The 21,132-nt window shown below is 40.8% G+C and overlaps 1 protein-coding gene across 1 annotated transcript; it reads right to left on the bottom strand.

The window, feature by feature from the left end:
• Positions 1-313: 313 nt before the first annotated feature.
• On the bottom strand, positions 314-19,147 carry LOC103196403 (gastrokine-3-like). Its single transcript, XM_007940139.1, has 6 exons — positions 19,124-19,147; positions 7,742-7,795; positions 7,434-7,568; positions 5,495-5,602; positions 3,072-3,213; positions 314-408 (listed from the first exon to the last, which is right to left on the bottom strand). The coding sequence occupies exons 1-6, from the start codon at positions 19,145-19,147 to the stop codon at positions 314-316; spliced, it is 558 nt and encodes a 185-aa protein (XP_007938330.1).
• Between the last annotated feature and the right edge of the window lie 1,985 nt (positions 19,148-21,132).

The following is a 21,132-nucleotide window of genomic DNA, read 5'->3' as shown; positions in this document are numbered from 1 at the left end:
CTGGTGTGTGATGCTCTGGACTTCATGTGGCTTGTAATGTTAGTGACTTGAGAGAGGACTGTGTAGGCAGTGAGGGCTCAGTATAACCATCTGCTAGATCAGTGAAACAAGAGGAAGATTTATTGTTCTAACTCAGAGGGAGAATTGTACCCTACTTTCCTGATTACAAAACTTGATATTGGTCAAAGGGCAGAAGGTGGATGACAGAATGAGTAGTGTCCTGTAGACAGAAGGAGACCAGGCCCTTGAGACTGGCTCCAGGCTAGCAGCCCAGACCAGGTGAGTCCACTCTCCATGTGGCCAGCCTGGAGTTTTAGAGCCCAGGGATCTCACCACAGATGGCGAGACCCATAAAGGACAGAAGTTGGATTTTGAAACAGGAATCAGGGTCAATTGCCAGCGCCATACCTTTAAAAAGAAAGAGATTCATCTTACAAAAGAGAAGAGCACTTCATTTCCTTAAGATCCCAGAGTAGAATGAACATATTATAAGTAGTGCTTATAGCTGATGTTGTTCTCAATATAACTCTATTAGCAAAAAACTATGGATCTTGGGGAAAAGTTATGAAAACTTCTTAGACATAACCAAACATCTTAAGAGAATGAGTCATTGGGCCTGGGGGCTCAACACTGTAGTCTCAGGGACACCAAGGTCAATTAGCATAACATGGTCAACAAAGACAATGTTGTCCATCCTACTTTAGTGAGAAGTGACTGGGGTCTTAAAAAGCTTGTGAGCAGCCATCTAAGGTGCAATTATTAGTCTCTCCCTGTCCAGAGCAAAGAAGAGTGAAAAAAAATATAAAATAAAACATGCAAGGAAATAATTAGTCCAAAGGATTAATGGGTGAAGTGAATCCCAGCTTCCAGGACCCTGAGACCAGAACAATATGGTACCTGGCTACCACTAATTACCACTCTGAAAGGGATCACTTTAATAGGTCCCAGATAGAGTGGAAGGAAAATGTGGAACAAAAGTCAAAATGAAAAAAAGACCAGGTTTACTGGTGTGATAGAGACTGGTGGAATCCCTGAGACTATGGCCCTTACACACTCTTTTTATTTATTTATTTATTTATTTATAATTGTGATTTGGGTGAAGATTTACAGAGCAAATTCACTTTCCATACAGCAGTTCACATACACTTTGTCTGATGACATTGACCACAGTTTACCACAATGCAACAGCTCCCCTCCCACTTCCTCCCCATAGTTACCTCTTTCCAATGTCCATCCCTCCATGCACTCCTGCCCCCTGAGCTGTCTCCCTGTGCATAAGCAGCCCTTCTTTCTCCCATGATTGTTCTCTCTAAGGAGTGTATGTACTTTAGGTAAATGTTCAACTCATATGCCTGTCTTTTGTTTGGCTGGAAACCACAGGTGTGGGTTCAATTCCAGACCTGAAGGACAGCTAGGGGCCATAGTCTCAGTGGTTCCACCAGGCTCTTTCAGACCAGGAAACCTGGTCCGTCCCCTTTTTTTTCCCAAGTGATTTTGAGTTTTGTTCCACATTGTTCTCCCTCTCTGTCAAGGATCTCCTACATAGATCCCCTTCCAAGTGGATGACAGTGGTAGCCAGGCACCATCTAGTTCTTCTGGTCTCATAGTCATATAGGCTGCAGATCAGATGGTGTGCCAGTCACTAGGACTAAGTGTTTCCATGAATTTTGGTTTTCTTCATTCTTCTTTGCTCTGAAAGAGGAGAGACCCATCGTTGCATCTAGATGGCAGCTTGCTAGCTTTTAAGATCCCAGTCGCTACTCACCAAAGTAGGAGGTGGAACAATGTTTTGTATAGTATGTTATGTCAATTGAGCTTGATGTCCCCCTGCGACTATGGTCCCAAGCCCACAGGTTCAACTACTTGGTCCCTCTGGGTAGCTGGCTGTGACCAAGCAGTGACCACAACCTTGCCCCTTGTCAGCCCTACGATACACCTGGGAATTCTGATCATTCACATACCCTTAGACACTCTTGAAGCCTGGCACTGAACTCACCTCCGCGACTCAACTTTCAGCCAAATGATAGACAAGCCTATAAGGTGAACAACAGCAGGGAGATACACACCCCTTAGAAAAATCAACCACAGGGGAATAAAAGGGCAACATTTTCCCAGGGATGAAGCCCAGAAGACAGGGAGTGATAGGAAAGAAGGACAAATGGAAATGGTAAACACAACAAGGAAGTGGGAAGAGTGCTGTTACCTTGTTGGGATTATAATCAATATCACAAAACAAAATAGGTATGAATTGTTGTATGAAAAACCAATTTGCTCTGTAAACTTTCACCTAAATCACAATGAAAAGTTAAAAAAAAAAGACCATGGGGCTAAAATGAAGATTCCTCTTGCTCCTGCAATGTTTAGCTTCACATTTCTTTCTGTTTCTTTTATTGACCCTTAATCATCATATTTGATCCCTCAACCTTTCGTTTTCTCCCTGTTTTCCTGTTGGATCCTCCAGTTATAAAGAAGTTTGGGTTAATTTATACTGTGATGTAAGTGACTGCCAATAGTCTAACAGGAAGACGTTATCTGGAACAGCAGCAGATCTTGAAGTATTATCTGGCAGTGCTTTCCAAGCATTCCATCCATCCTCCCAAACATTCCCAGCAGAGTTCTCAGCCTCTGGAATGCTCCTTTCCAAGTAGTTTATAAGAATTAGGATTTTCTCCTCTCAACTTCTGGGCAGCTTAAGAAAGAGGAGTACTAAAGACTCCAAAGCAATGGGTCACTGGTATTGGGGTGTCAGGCATTGTGCTGCTTTGGCAAGAGTTGATGCAGCTTTGGGTTAAGTGAATATATTCACTGAGTATTAAATCCCACGGTTAAGAACAGTGCCCACTTGACCTTCTGGTAAAGCTAACTCTACTCATTATCAGTGAGTGCAGTGTTGAGAAATCATTTCTGGTACCACAGGGAAATACATTCCAGGCCACATTATTTTTATACCCAGTTACAAAGTAATGGAACTGACCTGAAAACTGTCATTAGAATTTGGAATGACCTAGAAAGAATATTGCATTTTTTAACTCGCCCATGGATTTGCGTTTCTAGTGAAGTTGTTAACACACCTTCTTTTTGTTGCTGGACAAAGTACGTGGGGACTGCTCTGCACATGTCTTTGATGGGCATTCCATACTGGGCTAAGTTCTTGACCCGGCTGGGTAAAACAGTGTAGGTCAGGCCATGGGTGGATGAGTATTGCTTTAAAACCTGGAAGAGATGGCATATCAAAACAGTGAGATAGCATGTAGATGTGGTACAAGAGAGAGGCAAGAACATATTTCAGGAGACCTACCTGTGATGGATTGAATTGTGTCTCACCAAAATATGTGTTAGAATCCTAATTCTTATACCTGTGGATCTAATCTAATCTAACATAATGCAATCACTTTCCATAATACAATTTAATTCAATATAATCAATGAGTTGGGTTCATACCAGTGTAGGGTGGATCACTTCTGAATTATAAAAAGAGGAACTAGACACAGAGAGATGAGTGAACGAACTGGGGCAGACAAACACTATCTGACAAGGTGGATTTGCAAGGCCAAAAACTCAAAAATTTTCTGGCTACTAGAAACTAAAGCAGACAAAGAAGAATCTTACCCTAGAGTTGGTGTTGTTTATTGTTAGGTACCATTGCGTTGGTTCTGACTTATAGCAACCATGTGTACAACAGAATAAAACGCTGCCCAGTCCTGCACCATCCTCACGATAACTTACTATGTTTGAGCCCATTGTTGCAGTCACTGTGTCAATCTACCTCATTGAGGGTCTTTTTCTTTTTTACTGACCCTCTACTCCTCCTGAAGGTGATTGTGATGAAGACATTTGTGATGAATAAAGAAGACCACAGAAGAATTGATGCATTTGAGTTGTAGTGTTGGCAAAGAATATCGAATGTATCATGGACTGCTAGAAGAATGAACAAATTTGGCTTGGAGGAAGTACAGCCAGGATGCTTCTTTGAAGCCAGAGTGACTGGACTTCAACTCTTGTACTTTGATCATACTGTCAGAAGAGATCAGTTCCTGGAGAAGTCTCATGCTTGGGTAAAGTAGAGGATCAGCAAAAAAGGGAAAGACCTTCAAGAAATGGATTGACACAGAGGCTACCATGATGGGCTCAAGTATGGCAACAATTGTGAGGACGGCACAGGAGTGTTTTGTTCTGTTGTACACAGGGTCTCTGTGAATAGAAATCAATTCAGTGGCACCTAACAACTATTCATAGAGCCACACCCTGAATTCAGACTTCTATCTTCCTGAACTGTGGGAAAACAAATTTCTGTCCTTTAAAGCTACCCATATATGGTATTTCTCTTACAGCAGCACCAGATAATTAAGACATTGGCCCATGATGAAGTTGCCATAGTACATATGAGACATTTAATTTACCAAAATAGGTGGGAACCTAAATTTGCTTTTGAATTTGGTATCTAGCAGTAATATCCTATCTGGCCACAAGATGACGACATGGCTCCAGAAAAATCTGTGTGAATCTGTCTGTGATTTTTCTTTAGTCTCTGTCCTCTTCACCCTTCTTAATTTCTCAACTCTTCCACCCTCCAATGTTTTTCCCATGTCTCCTTAAAGACAACATGGAATAGTTTTAATATTTTTGTTGTATTTATACTATTTTCATTTGTTAAATAAAATGAGTGGAATAATTTTTGTTTCTCTCTTTTTTAAAAATTAATCATTTGCTTTTTTTTTTTTTTTTTATGACTGAGGAGTATTTTTCCACAAAGTTAGTGACCACGTGCTGTGCAGTTTATTTCAGTAAATGACAAGCAGATTTCAATGATTTTCCAAGGGCTTTCTGCTGCTTTATAATTTGTTTGAGTACCATTGTTGTTTGTGAAACTGAAGGAGAGTAGTCCTGAGCTTCTTTTGGGAGTCCCTGAGTAGTTTCAATGGTTAATGTACTCGGCTGCTAACTGGAAGGATGTGTTCACGTCCACCTAGAGGCAGCTCAGATGAAAGGCCTGGAAAATCTACCTCAGAAAAACCAGCCATTGAAAACCCTATGAAACACAGTTCTACTATCACACAAGGGGTTGCCATGAGTCAGAAACATATAAATGACAGCAACTAGTTTGGTCTGGAGGTATTTTTAGACTAAAGATAAAATGTGTGTGTGGTGTCTAGGCGGTATGAGAGGAGGGAAGGAAAGCATGGTGATACAAATAATTTATGAATCCACTCTAATGTTTATATTCAACAATTTATATCAATTAACATATACCTCAAACTCTTTCAGAATAGATAAAATTAATCTAATTTATAGAGTTTTCACTGATTGAAATATGGTTTGGCTTAATGAACCATTGGCTGAACTCAGAGTCTTTTGCATGGTGGTGGTATTTCCTGGGCATTAAAAATGGATATGAACTAAGTACCCCTGTGTACAGAGAATTGCCTAGGAGATCAGGGTGCACAGGTGGAAGACACCAAAGTAGGTGGGAACCTCAGTGAGCCTTCTTTCTTACCTGCTGGTCCAGAGCTCTGATAATATCTTCCAGTGTTGGGAAAGCAGCTTGGTCCATCTTGGCCAGGACACAGGCCATCTTACTAAACAGCTTAATTGCCAGGAGGGCCTTAAACAACACAGTAAAAATATTTCATTCACTCAGTCAAGATATTAATGGACTCCAGCTTTCTACCAGATGCTGACTGTAGCTGTTCTTTCAACTCTGAGGCAGAGCAGAGTGCTGCCCTGGGTATCAGAATAAAGGGCTGGGATCAAAACTTGTAACACTCACAGAGGCCTGCTGCTTCCTTGGGTCCCTGGTGCTGCCCTTGCTTCAGACATGAGAAGGAATACCCCTGGAGTCTCTGCACCCCACTAATAAATTAGTGGGTGTAGAGTTTGGGGATCAGTTATGGTATTGACTTGAAATGACTTTAAGGTTCTCTTCTGTCACTTTGCAGCCATAATGATTCTCAATGTCCTCCATGACCCTGTTTCCTCATGTGTTTTTGTTGTTGTTATTTGCCCTCGAGTCGGACCCGGCTCATAGCAACCCCTCCTTGGGTTTCTGAGGAAGTATCACTATGGAAGTAGATTGCCCAACCTTCCTTCCAAGGAGTGGCTGGTGGGTTTGAATTGCCAGCCTTCTGGTTAGCAGTCAAGTGCCTTAGGCCCTATGCTACCAGAGCTCTTCATGTGTAGAACAAGTCTAATAGCATCACTCCGACAAGGTTGTAATGAACATGAGAGGATGAGATATTTGCTGTTTACGAAAGCAAGTTATAGAGTGCTTTCTGACTGTAAGAGAGTCAGGACCTCTAGACTTGAATTCTGGCCGTGGGCTGCTACTGACTACCATCCTCCATGTGATGCTGGATTTGTCTTTTGCATCATTTAGCTTTGTATCTGAGCAACGGTTCTCCAGCAGTGTATGACTAAACCCAAGCACTTCATCAACATCTCCCTTCTCTAGCCAGAATTGTTCTAACTTCTTCTGTTCTATATACTAGACTTTTGTGGAACATTGTGTTTGAAGAAAGGTTTCCACAGTTTATAACAAAGTAGGAAATCACTAAACTGCATGTCCTGTAGGAGGAAGTTCTTCTCTGGGCAATCATAAACCTGTTAGGTGAAGACTGAGAGAGGGAGATGTTGTTCAGGGAAGAGAGCATGGCAGGTATGTGTGGGAGCAGAGAGAAAGCTAAGTGTTTAAAGTGTCCATCCTGAGGTGTCCAGTGTGGCAATGTAGGTGGGGAGAGTGGCTTCCAACTAATAGGGGCTCGATCACAGACTGCCTTGTAGGCCAGGGTGAAGAGTTAGGGACTTTGCTTCATATAATCCTCTCAGAGTCTTGTAGGAAAGGCAGCTATCAATGCTAATTTGCAGAAGAGTAAACTGAGGGACACAAAGACCAAGAGATGGCTTGGAGACTATGGGACTTTTCTATCACAGTACCAAGGAAAAGACACAGGCTCCTGCTTCCTCATCCTCCATCTTTTTCTAGTTCTTATTATCTGAGGAGATGGGCAAATCAAGGTAAGATTTCTAAGAAAACTGAAAATATAATTCTTTTTCATTTTGGGAAATAAACTGACTGAAATCTGAGGTCAAGATAAACAGACTTTTTAGCACATACTGATTATACAAAAAGAAACTCTTTAAATGGCTTCCTTATCTTGGTGGTGTTTGATAGCCATGTGAAATCTATACCTCACAGGAATGCAAAGAGATGTGGGATACTTTTAGACCAGAGAAGTTCCTCCTGCAGTCCTTGCTCAAAAAGAATTCATTGCAACTGCAAGAAAGCTGGACCCTTACCTAAGGACATATATTCCCATCGAGGGCCTGCATCTAAAGGAAGCAAATGTAGACAATGTCTTCTTCTCTCTGGAAAAGCACAGGCTACATTTTTGGCCAGAAATGTAATGGCATTGTAATGAATGTATTTCACTCCTTACATTCTTGTAGTCCACGATTCCATCCCATTCACTCAAAACATTGTTGTCTCGGATGCTGACCATACCTCGGAAGGCATTGACGTGGATAATTTGGGTCCCGATAGACCCATCCAACACACGACTGTCAGTGGTATTCTGGAGAAAACCAAACAGCAGTGAGAATAGCTGGAAGTCTAGAGTTTCTACTTTTCCCATGCCTTGCAGGATTATGGGATGCTCACAAGAAAAATGAAGGAGTTTACTTTTGATGATCACAATTGTAATACGTCCAATAAAGACAAGGTTGAGCCCTCTGTACCCTCACTCACCATTAGGGCAAAAGATGGAGTTAGGAGGAAGATCATGACCATGGAAAACACAATCTGAAATGCAAACAAATAACTATGGACTCCTTTTTTGTTAGTCCCAGATGAGCCCAGAGCCCAGTGCCAGACTGAGGCTTACAGCCTTCTTAAAATGATCTGTAACTTTTACTGTCTCTCATGAACTGAATGAGGCCCCAGTGTGTATCAGGAAGTTGTCATTCAGTGTGGTTGATATGCTATATGCTGGCTGCTCAGGAGGCAAAGTTTTATCATTTACTCAAGAACATCTTTTATTTCCTGGCAATGTAATGTTTGCTCTACATCTACTGCCAATCACTGGACTAATTATTATGATCAACCACTTGATCTGCATGTAGGACCAGACCATCCCTATGCCAAATTGTACAATAAGTGATAATTCAGGTTCTCAGCCTTCCCTTTCTTCCCCTGTTTCTCTCCTCAGCCACTGTGGACCCCTCTGGAGCCTTACAGCCTCCTGTTTTCCTTTCCTCTGGATTCTTTCACCACATCTAAGAATAAAAAACCAGCACCACTTATTTACACCTTATTTTGCAATATATTTTGCCTAAATGTTACTACTTGTAGAGATATTTGCAATTAACTAATTACTTCCATTCAATGTGACTTGCTTTGTCTGTTGAAAGAAATTCAGGCATCACAGAGTAAATGAAAGACAATTGGTGAGGCAGGAAAAGGTTAGGGCAAGAAAGCCTTGCAGTGAACATTTTCCCTATATCCAATCTCCTTAAGGCAGACTCAGCTCAAGGACACTTACAACCTAAGGTACACTCGACAGGAATTCCATGCTTTCTCCTCCATCCCCACAATATCCCATGAAATATTCTAACATACCATGATAATAACAAAAATGTGAGATGCAAACAACTATTAAAATAAAAAGCAAACAACTATTTTATAAACAATACTCATAGTGCAGTAGATTAATCAAGGAGATACATGAGATATAGATAACAATATTTTATTAAAGTATTCTCAGTTGATTCCATATATTAAATGTATTTGAAGTTTCCTTTTGCTGGCAGTTTGTAAATAAGATGGATCTAAAAAGAGAAGATGCTAAAATATGAATACTTTTACTAAATACAAAAAAAATCTTGACCATTTTAGAAATTCACTATTAGACAGGCTTTCATATTACATAACTAATTGATATTTGGAAATTGCATTTGGGTTTAACATGAAGACTCAACGGGAAAAATAGAATCATTCCCTGGCTATTTTAGCTCTAAAACAATCACATTTCAAAATCAGAAAATATACTTACAAGGCATTTCATGTTGTCCTTCTCTCAGACCCCATGAAACTGAAATCATAATAGAATTTTCTACATCGTATTTATTTGCTAAGTTTGGTTTATATAGGCCTGGATCTTTCAATTATAGTCATGATAAAACACTCTGTGGCAATTGACCATAATCCAGATACCACTTAGGCGGAAAAAAGGGCAAGTTTATGTAATCACAGTTATCACTTTTCTTTAACTACTTCTGGGTATTTTGCCTTTACTTTGCTCATTCCACTGGTTCCAAGGCAAACATGACAAATGAACAAGTCTTTGTGGACTGGCAAGCTGGTGACCTTAATGACTAAGGTAAGGGTTGAAAACAGTAGATCCTGCATAATGGTCCTAACACTAGTCAAAGAGCTCACTGTTTCTACTTTGCAATTATAGAAAAAGACTTAACCAACAGTGGGAGAGTTGAGAAAAGCCTTATGAAACCAAAACAGTTGTGGAGCTATAAGATAAGATTGATTGAAAACCAATCTTGTCCAGCTCTTCATCCAACCCAGAAATCATATTGTTGGTTCTGCACTGCCCTCTGCCCACCTACCAAGCTGTCCTCACTTCACCTCTTCAAACGTTCACTCCACCTCTGTTGACTTCCTTGGTAAAGACCCGTATATTTTACTTCCACTATATAGTTTGTCTCTCTCTTTCCAGATTTCATTTTTAGGTTCTTTCTCAAAAAGGACCCTTTGATCAGTCCTGGTGCCCTTAAGAGATAGGAAAACCATCTTAATTTCTTGAGGCTGATGTAATAAAATAGGTGTTTACTTGTGCTTTATTGACTATGCAAAGACATTTAACTGTGGGGATCATAACAAATTATGGATAACATTGTGAAGAATGGGAATTCCAGAAAACATAATTGTGCTCATGAGGAACCTGTACATAGACCAAGAAGCAGTCGTTCAAACAGAACAAGGGGATACTGCATGGTTTTAAATCAGAAAGGTGTGTGTCAAGTTGCATACTTTCACTTATTTGATCTGTATGCTGAGCAAATAATTTGAGAAGCTGGACCATATGAAGAAGAATATGGCATCAGGATTGGAGGAAGACTCATTAACAACCTGTGCTGTGTAGGCAACACAACCTTGCTTCCTGAAAGTGAAGAAGACTTGAAGTGTTTGCTGATGAAGATCAAAGACTATAGCCTTCAATATGAATTACAGCTCAACATAAAGAAAATAAAAACCCTCACAGCTGGACCAGTAAGCAACATCATGACAAAATGAGAAAAAAAAAAAAAAAAAAATTGAAGTTGTCAAGAATTTCATTTCACTTTGATCCACAATCAACACCCATGGAAACAGCAGTCAAGAAAGTAAATGATACATTGCATTGGGCAAATCTGCTGCAAAAGACCTCTTTAAAGTGTTTAAGAGCAATGATGTCATTTGGAAGACTAAAGTATGCCTGACTGAAGCCATGGTATTTTCAATAGCATCATAAGCATGTGAGAGTTGTACAATGAATAAGAAAGACTGCAGAAGAATTGATGCATTTGAATTGTGGTGCTGGAGAAGAATATAGAGTGTACTATGGTCTGTTAGAAGAATGAATAAATCTGGCTTGAAGGAAGTACAGCCAGAATGCTCCTTAGAAGTGAGAATGACCAGACTTGTTTCTCATACTTTGGTCATGTTGTCAGAAGGGACTAATACCTGGAGAAGGATACCATGCTTCATAAAGTAGAGATCAGTGAAAAGGGGGAAGATCCTCAATAAGACAGATTGACACAGTGGCTGCAATGATGGGCGTAAGCACAGCAATGATGGGAAGATGATGCAGGAGCAGGCAGTGTTCCGTTCTGTTGTACATGGGGCTGCTATGAGTTGGAACCAAGTTGACAGCTCTGGTAGCATAGTGGCTACGGCACTTGACTGCTAACCAGAAGGCTGGTGGTTCAAATCCACCAGCCACTCCTCGGAAGGAAGATGGGGCAATCTACTTCCGTAGTGATACTGCCTCGGAAACCCAAGGAGGGGTCGCTATGAGTCGGGGCTGACTCGATGGCAAAACAACAACAACAAAGACAAGCTGTAATAAAATAACAAACTGGGTGGCTTTGAAGAACAGAAATTTATTGTCTCATGGTTCTGGAACCAAAAATCCAAATTCATGGCACTGGCAGGACCATGCTTTCTCTGTCCACTCAAAAGGATTCTTCCGATCTCTTCCAGCTCTGGTTGCTATGGGTGTTTCGTGGTTTTTAAATGCATCCTTACATGGTGCCTGACTTCCCTTGTGTGATTCTGTTTCCCTGTCTTTACTCTCCTTTTATAAGACACCACCTAGAAGGGAGCTCTGGTAGCATAGTGCCTAAGGCACTTGACTGCTAACCAGAAGGCTGGTGGTTCAAATCCACCAGCCACTCCTCGGAAGGAAGATGGGGCAATCTACTTCCGTAGTGATACTGCCTCGGAAACCCAAGGATGGGTCGCTGTGAGTCGGGTCTGACTCAATGGCACATAACAACAACAACAACAGAAGGAAATAGAACTTACTCCACTCCAGTGTGACCTTGTTAAGTTAACTGACAACATCTTCAGAGAAAAACTATTTAGAAAGAAGGTCACATTTGCAGGAGTTATGATTCTAAGATACCAATTTTGAGGACAGAATTCAATCTGTAATAGGAAATAACTGATGTTATATGGTGAACCAAGCACCGATTCAAGGTTTTTGATACATAATCTTTTTTATTCCCCCATTATTTTATTTTTTTCTCACACCCTGACTGGTGGTGGACCAACGACCTGTTTCAAATTCCAAGAGACCAGGGCCAAACAAATATTTCTTCTGAAGGAGATGAAGCATATGAGTGTGACTGAGAATTGGAATCATCAAGAAGGAAGACAGGCAGCTCAGTTCTCATAGTGCTTAGTGTAAACTGGCAATGGGAACTTCAAATAGTTGGTCTTTGGGTAATATCAGATTGTCCAGGGCTCAGGTAACAACACAGTCTTATCTCTATTGCTCATAGTACCTGAAAGCACCCTAAGCAGAGCATGCACTCACCAGTTCTTGAATGAATAAATAAAATGGATTATTAACAGAATGACTTTCAGGAACTAACAGGCTTTGTCTCTAAACAGGTGGTGGCAAATGGGGGAAGAAATAAAACGTTAATCTTTTATTTCTGAGCCCAGAATGTTTGTAAGAGGCTTTATAAAACAATTGAATTTGTAAGCCAGAAAAGATCTTAAAATTCATTGAAAATTTTCTAATGAAAACTTTGCAGAAAGCAGAAAGAATTGTGAGCTGCAGAAAATCAAAAGGGTATGTAATTATGAGTATTTCAAAAGCACTTTAAAACTTGCTAATCACCTTCAGAGCCATGAGTTACTTGCTCCTTCTTACTAACTGTATGAGTTAGGTTGACAGGCACTAACCCATTTTACAGATAAAGAGAACATAACTATCAGTGCATAGGTAGGACTTGAACCCAGGTCTAGGACTCCAGAGGCTCAAACTCCATGTATATGTCCCAACAATCCACTGCTTTTGGGGGCCTGTTAACTTCAAACTATAGAGTAAAAGAGTAAGGTCCCGAGGAACAAACATTCAGTTTTCATGTGCCCATCTACAGCTTTCTGACTTTCCAGTACCATACTGAGAAGCTAATTTTATTGGAGTCTCTCTTCCCAGGCAAATGGGGACAAGGAATGATTTGAGCCCCAATCAGCCAGGTGCCATCTCTCTTCCTCTTAAGTGCAAGGAACAAAGGGACCAGAACTAAAGGTAGTTGTGTCCTATAAGTGGAATCAGCAGATGATCCCAAATAAGCTTCTAATCATGGAAAGATTTGAACAAGAAGGGGAGCTCCTGGATATGAATCCAAACAAAAAAGGAGTCTTGGATCTGAAAAGAGATGTGGGGAACAGATCTCAAGGAGTCAGAAAGCCTTGAAGTGGACAATCTCAAGCACTTCCAGGTCCCCACTGATTCAGCCTCTGGACTGATGTGGGTGTAGGTGTCAGAAGGGTGGTCACCCAGCTTCCTCTTTCAAATATCCTCTTACAGGACCAGGCACTGGGGTTATACTCTTCAATTTATTGGGTCTCTGGTAAACAATGATGGAATGTTGAGATATCTTTACAATTAAAAAAACAAAATAGTTGCCATCAACTTGATTCCAACTTATGGCAATCTCATGTGTGTCATAGTAGCACTGTGCTCACAGAATTTTCAGTGGGTGAGTTTTTGGAAGCAGATTGCCAGGCTTTTCTTCTGAGGCACCTCTGGGTGGACTCAAACATGTTGGTAAGCCACTGGGCACATTAACCATTCATACCACCTAGGGACTCCTTATAATAAAAAGTCTCATGGAATTGTTAGTTGCTATTATAACAGTGAAGGAGCTCTGGTGGTATAGTAGTTAAGGCATTTGGCTGCTAACCAAAAGGCCAGTGATTCAAACCCACCAGCTACTCTGTAGAAGAAAGATGGATCAGTCTGCTTCTGTAAAAGATTTACAGCTTTGGAAACTGAATGGGGGTCACTATGAGTCAGAATTGACTCCATGACAGTGAGTTTGGTTTCTGATTTGTAACAGCAAAGGGGCCCTGGTGGTGCCATGGTTAAATGCCACTGACTGAAAGGTCAGCAGTTTGAACCCACCAGCCACTCTATGGAAGGAAGATGTGGTAATCTGCTTCTGTAAAGATTACAGCTTTGGAAACCCTACGGGACAGTTGATTATTTCCTAAAGTGTCACTCTGAGTCAGAATCAACCCAACTGTACTACTGCTTTTTCTTTCTTTCTTTTTTGGTTTGGTTTATTATAATAGTGCTTGAATGTTTGTTAAAATATTGGTATGTAGGTTTGTTAATGTGCAGCTATTCAGCCAAATATTCAAATCTGCCTTTAGTTGTGCAGAGAACAGCCATGTGTGAAAAGAAATAATCAGTATATTAAAGCTGTTAAGGAATGAACTTTGAAAGTAAATTTGGAAAGCACTTCCTTTTTGACTTACATTCTCTATTACATCTTCCAATCCATCCCAATAGCTCTTCCAGTCCTTTCACTTCACTTCTCCAAAGTCATCCAAGAACTTCTATGATTTGGCCCCAACTGACATTTGGAGTCTCATCTTCTATTTCTATTAAATTGCACATTTATGTCACTAGAGTGTAAACTCTGTAAGATTAGGGACTTTGTTTTATTCTCTGCTCTAGCTCTAATATTGAGAACAGCACTTGGCATAGAGTAGGTGCTCAAATGTATATACATCAAGTGAACAAGTGAATGAATGGATTGCACTGATTGTACATTATTCATCTCTGTATCTCCTGGAAGAGCTCTGGTGGTGTACTGCCTAAAGCATTTGACTGTTAACCAGAAGGATGGCAGTTCAAACCCACCAATCACTGCTCAGAAGGAAGACTGGGCAATCTACTTCCATAGAGATACCACCTTGGAAACCCCAGGAGAGATTGCTATGAGTCAGATTTGACTCAATGGCAGTGAGTTTGGTTTGGTTTTGGTATCTCTTCAAGGAGCTCTGGTGGTGTAGCGGTCAAGGCATTTGGCTGCTAACCAAAAGTTCAGTGGTTAAAACCCACCATCCACTCCATAGATGAAAGATGAGGCAATCTGCTTCCTTAAGATTTACAGCCTTGGAAACCCAATGGAGGGCACTATGAGTCAGAATCAACTTGATGGCAGTGAGGTTGGCTTGGTTTGATACCTCTTGGAGTGCTTAGCAGTACCTGGCAACAGTGATTTTGCATTACAAAACCTGCTGCTGTCTAGTCTATTCAACTCATAGTCTCCTATAGGACAAAGTAGAACTGCCCCATAGAGTTTCCAAGGCTGTAAATCTTTAAGGAAGCAGACTTCATCTTTCTCCTACAGAGTAGCTGGTGGATCTGAACTGCTGACTTTTCAGTTAGGGGCATTGCTTTAACCACTGCACCACCAGAGCGCCTTGATATACATAGTTGTTTTTTGCCATCAAGCTGATTCCAACTCATAACAATCCTGTATGTGTGTGTTTGTACACACATATATAAACATGCATTATGCACTGTATGTATATATATACACACATTTATATAATGTACTATATATATGCTTTTGAGTTGTGATGTTGATGAAGAATACTGCAAGTACCATGGACTGTCAGAACAACCAAATCTGTCTCGGGAAGAAATGCAGCAGGCATGCTCCTTGGAAGTGAGAATAGGCAGACTTTGTCTCACCTACTTTGGTCATGTTGTCAGAAAGGACCATTCCCTGGAGAAGGATAACATGCTTGGTAAAGTGGAGGGTGAGCAAAAAAGGGAAAAACCCTCAAAGAGGTGGATTGACACAGTGGTTGCAACCATGGGCTCAGGTACAGCGAAGATTGTGAGGATGGTGCATGACTGGGCAATGTTTTGTTCTGTTGTACATAAGTTTGCTATGAGTCAGAGCTGACTCAATGGCACCTAACAACAACAAGAATAACAATATACGCATATATCACACACACATATCCATGACAAATAGTGGAATCAAGTACTTGATAATAATAAGAATGAGAAAGACAATTCAAATCTGAACAGAATAGTATGTATAACAAGGAGAAATGCCCCTTTTTATAAAATCCGATTATAATACAATGATAAGGTTAGCAGAGTGATAACGTGCTTTATCCCTGAATTTCAGGCAGGGGATGAAGAAAAGGGAAATAAAATCCAGCCATCTGCAAAGTTGTTTGTCTTTTATCTTGTATCCTGGAGCCTCTGGCAAGAGCAAGGCTCCTTTACCCAGACTCCTGGACCTGCTTGGTGTTTGCTAAACACCATTTGATTTTCTTTTAATGTACTTATGCCTGCTATAAACCAAAAACTTCCTCATCCTTATTTTACATCTTTTAGTTACCTTCTGGGACACAGACTACAATCCTCTAATGATACGGATGTTTAACTAGTCCTTTTGTTTTTGCACAACAAAACACTGCCCAATTCCACTGTGAATTGGAATTGACCAAACAGTGGGTTTGGTTTTTGGTTTGGCATCTCACATCCACTCTGAGCTACTTATCTTATTTCTATGTCCACCCAATGCCCACTGCTCGAATTCTCCCACTTCTTCATTCCTGTTATACTGACAACCATGGCCCTCAGTCAACTCTGTCTTGTTATGCAGCTGACTTCATCTTTTACCAAGCTGACTTTACAAAGTTGGCAACTCTTTCTTAAAGTAAGGTTTTTTTTCTTCTTCTTTTTCTTTTTTTCTAGGCCCATGATATATGAATGGACTCTGGAATGGACTCCTGACATTTTATGTAAAATTCAGTCCTTATTGTTGTTAGGTGCCATTGACTCAGTTTTGACTCATAGTGACCCCATGTGTTAAAGAGTAGAACTGTCCCATTGGGTTTTCTTTACCGTTATCTTTATGGAAGCAGATCAGCTAGGGGTTTCTCCCATAGAACCACTGGGTGGATTGAACCACCAACCTTTCAGTTACCAGCAGAGTGCTTAACCATTGGGTCACCAAGGGGTATTAAAACTTTGTTAGTGAGTGCATACATGGTGATCCTCACCCTTACTCCTGGGAGAAGAGCCATTAGCTTTCATCAAAATTTTTCAATTTTTTTTCCCCCCAAAGATCCACTGTCTCCAAACTGTGCCTTTGTCTTTTACAAACAGAAAATATGTATTTATCTTTTCTTCTTTAATTTAGTCTCTGGTCTCCTAGTTTAGTTCACTTGGGAAAAACTTCATGAAGAAGTGGAGCATAGAAAGGACAATGATTTTAGGTGGTAAAACCTCTTTGAATGATTGTACTCATTTTAGAGATGTGGTAATGGAGACACACAGAGAGAAAGTCAATGCCTGGGGTGGGTCATACAGCAAATTAATGACAGGATTAGGACCTGTATGCAGTAGCTACTGGCCCCAGGCTCTTTTCACTAGACGTTACATCCCCTTTCCAGGTGATGTTACCCCAGTTGGGGATTTCTCTTTTCCTCAACCCTAGTTCCTGTATTAGACCAATAAGAGTTTATCTTTGAGTAGATTCCTGAGAAAAAAAGTCACTCATTCCTGACATACATTCTATTCAGAATCTCAAATCTAGTGCCCTGAGCTTGACATTGTAGAAACAAACCAAACACAAAGGGCTGATCAGGAGCCAGGAACCTGTGACGTCTCTTCTTGTCCATGCTGTAGCTCCTCTTTGTTTCCCTGAGACAGGCATCCCAGGGAGAAGTTGTCACTAGCTCCAAATTACCCAACTAATGCCCCAAGATGCTGCTCTAACAGGGGAGGAGGTGAGTAAATGTAAGGGAGTTTCTATAATATTTTTACTCTTCTTGTGTATATTGGATCTCTATCTTAACACCAATAAATTCTAGGGAGAGCGCGATAAAGTCTCTGAAGATGCAGCATTTTTCTTCATTGCGTTCCAAATGCCTTCATCTTCTTACCTTTGTTGTTGTTGTTGTTATGTGCCGTCAAGTCAGCCCTGACTCATAGCGACCCCTCCTTGGGTTTCCAAGGCAGTATCACTACGGAAGTAGGATTGCCCAACCTTCCTTCCGAGGAGTGGCTGGTGGGTTTGAACCGCCAGCCATCTTCTTACCTGGGAGAATGAAAATGTGTGTGTGTATGTGTATGTGTGTGCTATGAGGAAGGCATGAAGTGGAGACTTACATGCCCTCACGGTACACACACTAGAGTAAAACCTTTGAAACTGATGCAAGGTGGAAATGTGCCAGAGAAGGATCACTCAAGTATTACCCACTAAAGTGAGAGACAGAAAGGTGATAAGACTGCACCCTGTAAAAGGCAGAAAACTTGTGAGACCTAAAAAGACAAAGAAGCCCTGTTGAGTTCTATTCTCACAGGTTTCACTGTTTAACTATGACTTTGTTAAGGTGTATGTAGAGTTGTTATACATATTTGCTAGAAAAGGAACTGTTGGAGGAATACAAGACCAACTCTATTCAAAGTGCCCACTGCCTCTTTTCCTTTAGAATACTCTCTTGCATTGTTATTGTATACCTAGTTTTGCAATCTTGTTGTAAACTTTTCAAAGGCTACATGGAGTATTAGAAAGAGCATGATACCAAAAGTCTGGAAACCTGAGATTTAATCTAAGTTCTGTCTTCTCAGTTCATACTTGATGGCTGCCCTCTCTCTTCTAGAAGATGAAGGTTTGGTCATTTGGCTGACATCTTGGATGACTGCAGAAAATTCAGCTCAGGGGGCTATCACTGACAATAATCATAAGGAATCAATTCAGAAATGAATTTGTTTTATTTGAGGGTGGAGTGGGTTAGAGGAGGTAATTTGCTGACACTGACTACAAAAGTGCATATATTTACAAATGCCAGGCTTGCTTTTTGTGATCTATCACAAGCAGTAGGTTGAGTAAAGGAATAATCAAAAACTCCATTGCTCTTGAGTTGAATATGACTCACGACAAGCCCATGCATTACAGAGTAGAACCTCTCCATTGGATTTTCACCAGGCCTTTCTTCTGTGACAACACTAGTAGCTTTGAACCCCCAACCTTTAGATTAGCAACGTAGCACAAAGAGTTTGTGCCACCCAGAGGCTTGAAGAGAATAGCAGATGTTAAAATGAAATGCAAGACAGAATTAGCTTAACAATATTATTAAACTCTTCATTCAATTAAAAACATCAAATCAATGGGATATTGTGGATATAATGGTATGACACTTTCTAGTCAAGTTTATAAAAGACACTGTGACTTCTGCCTCTCACTCTCTTGGATTACTCTCAAGGAAGCCAGCTGTTATGTTGTGAGAAGTCTATGTGTCAAGAAACTGAGGCTTCCTGCCAACAGCAACATAATGGGAACCATTTTGGAAGTGGACCTTCCAGCCCCAGTCAAGCCTTCAGATGACTGTAGGCCTGGAAAACATCTTGACTAAAACTTCATGAAAGACCCATAGCCAGAAACATTCACTAAATCTTATTAGATCCCTGATCCTCAAAAACTATGTGAAATAGTAAGGGTTTATTGTTTTAAGCCACTAAATTTGGGGATATAGTTAACATATAGAGTTAGCCTATAAGATCCACCTCCAACTCACCATCTGCTGGCCCACATTGCCCATGCTGTTGGCCTGCTTGTAAACAAGGTCTATGCAGGCACTTTAGAGTTGACATGAAACCTGTGTAACAGGTAGGAAGCTCACGCTCCAAACACAAGTGCATAAAAATTTCATTTTTGTTTTTCTGTAAATAAAATTTCATCTGCTATTTGTTCTATTAGGCTGGTAGGAATTGTAACTTCAGTCATCCCAGGGATACCTAAAGGATTTTGGTGCCAGGCTATTGAGAGTGGTAGTGGAGGGTAGCTTAGGGATGGTGGTAGGTTCTCTCTGTTGGTGGTTATTGGTTCACACAGGGTATCAGTGAGACCTTGGTTGCCTCATCTGTATGCTGCTCCAGATCCTCCAGGTCTATCCTACAGTCACTGGAGTTGGCCAGATACAATTTAGCCCATGGAGAAAGAAGCAGCTACCACAAGATCTCATAGTAACTGGGCACGCAGAGCCTAAGGTCCATAATGCAATATCAACAAAGAACATAAGCTTTTATCCTATTGCCAAGTGCCACATATAAATGATTAAATCCTAGCCATGATTTATGGTATGAAACAACACCCTTCTCTTATACTGAATGTCCCTAATTCTACTGTTCCTTTAGCTTAGATAGCCTCCTGTTTGCTAAGTATCTTTTGTTGGCCTTTCAAATTAATTTAGTTAATTTCATTTGAAGAAAAATATTTGATTGGTTAGAATGTGCCAGATAATATGTTAATACTAAGGAAACAAATAAATAAGTCAGACATGGTCCCTGACCTCAAAGGACTGACAGCCCAGCAAGAGATATGGTATTGAATACATTTACACAGTAGTCTTTTGTTTGTTTGTTTGTTTGTGATTTGGGTGAAGATTTACAGAGCAAATTCACTTTCCATACAGCAGTTCACATACACTTTGTCTCATGTCATTGATCACAGTTTACCACAATGCAACAGCTCCCCTCCCACTTCCTCCCCATAGTTACCTCTTCCCAGTGTCCATCCCTCCATACACTCCTGCCCCCTGAGTTGTCTCCCTGTGCATAAGCAGCCCTTCTTTCTCCCATGATTGTTCTCTCTAAGGAGTGTATCTACCTTAGGTAAATGTTCAACTCATATGCCTGTATTTTTTTGGCCAGAAACCACAGGTGGGGGTTCAATTCCAGACCTGAAGTGCAGCTAGGGGCCATAGTCTCAGTGGTTCCACCAGGCCCTATTGGACCAGCAAATCTGGTCCCCACCTTTTTTTTTTTTTCTCCAAATGATTTTGAATTTTGTTCCACATTGTTCTCCCTCTCTATCAAGGATCTCCTACAAGGATCTCCTTCCAAGTGGATGACAGTGGTAGCCGGGCACCATCTAGTTCTTCTGGTCTTATAGTTGTATAGGCTGCAGATCGGATGGTGTACCAGTCGCTAGGACTAATTGTTTCCATGAATTTTGGTTTTCTTCATTCTTCTTTGCTCTGGACGAGGAGAGACCCATTGTTACATCTAGTTGGCAGCTTGCTAGCTTTTAAGATCCCAGTCGCTACTCAGCAAAGTAGGAGGTGGAACAATGTTTTGTATAGTATGCTATGCCAATTGAGCTTGATTCCCCTGTGACTATGGTCTCAAGCCCACAGGTTCAACTACTTGGTCTCTCTGGGTAGCTGGCTATGACGAAGCAGTGACCACAACCTTGCCCCTTGTCAGCACTACTATACACCTGGTAATTCTGATCATTCACATAAACTTGTAGGACCATTGTCTGCCAACCCTATATATGTTCTTGGATACACTCCCCATTTCATAGACATACCTAATCGTTTAGCTTGTCCACCCGTCTATCCATCCATATACCCATGTTTGCCTTCATTGACAACGCAGTACTGTATGTGCAAAAGGGTTATTTGTTGTCTGTACCTCCGATGTACCTCTCTCTGTCTTTCTCATCCTCAATGCTGCCATATTGGTCACTCACATTTGGTACACTGCCCATCTCTTCACCCAATTCAATACTTATCTCTATCTA

Source organism: Orycteropus afer, unplaced genomic scaffold (genome assembly GCF_000298275.1).
Source record: "Orycteropus afer afer isolate SDZICR_OR568_19922 unplaced genomic scaffold, OryAfe1.0 scaffold00065, whole genome shotgun sequence".
Taxonomy (NCBI): domain Eukaryota; kingdom Metazoa; phylum Chordata; class Mammalia; order Tubulidentata; family Orycteropodidae; genus Orycteropus; species Orycteropus afer.
Note: the sequence above shows the minus strand (reverse complement) of the source record. Positions and strands in the feature narration are given on the sequence as shown.

What these genes read in the sequence shown, in the direction of transcription:
- LOC103196403 (XM_007940139.1), bottom strand. Translation starts at nt 19,147, where the DNA reads ATGGGCAATGTGGGCCAGCAGATG. An exon ending in GCAATGTGGGCCAGCAGATG is followed by an intron (nt 7,796 to 19,123) that starts GTGAGTTGGAGG and finishes TTTGCATTTCAG; the next exon opens with ATTGTGTTTTCCATGGTCAT. An exon ending in CTCCATCTTTTGCCCTAATG is followed by an intron (nt 7,569 to 7,741) that starts GTGAGTGAGGGT and finishes GGTTTTCTCCAG; the next exon opens with AATACCACTGACAGTCGTGT.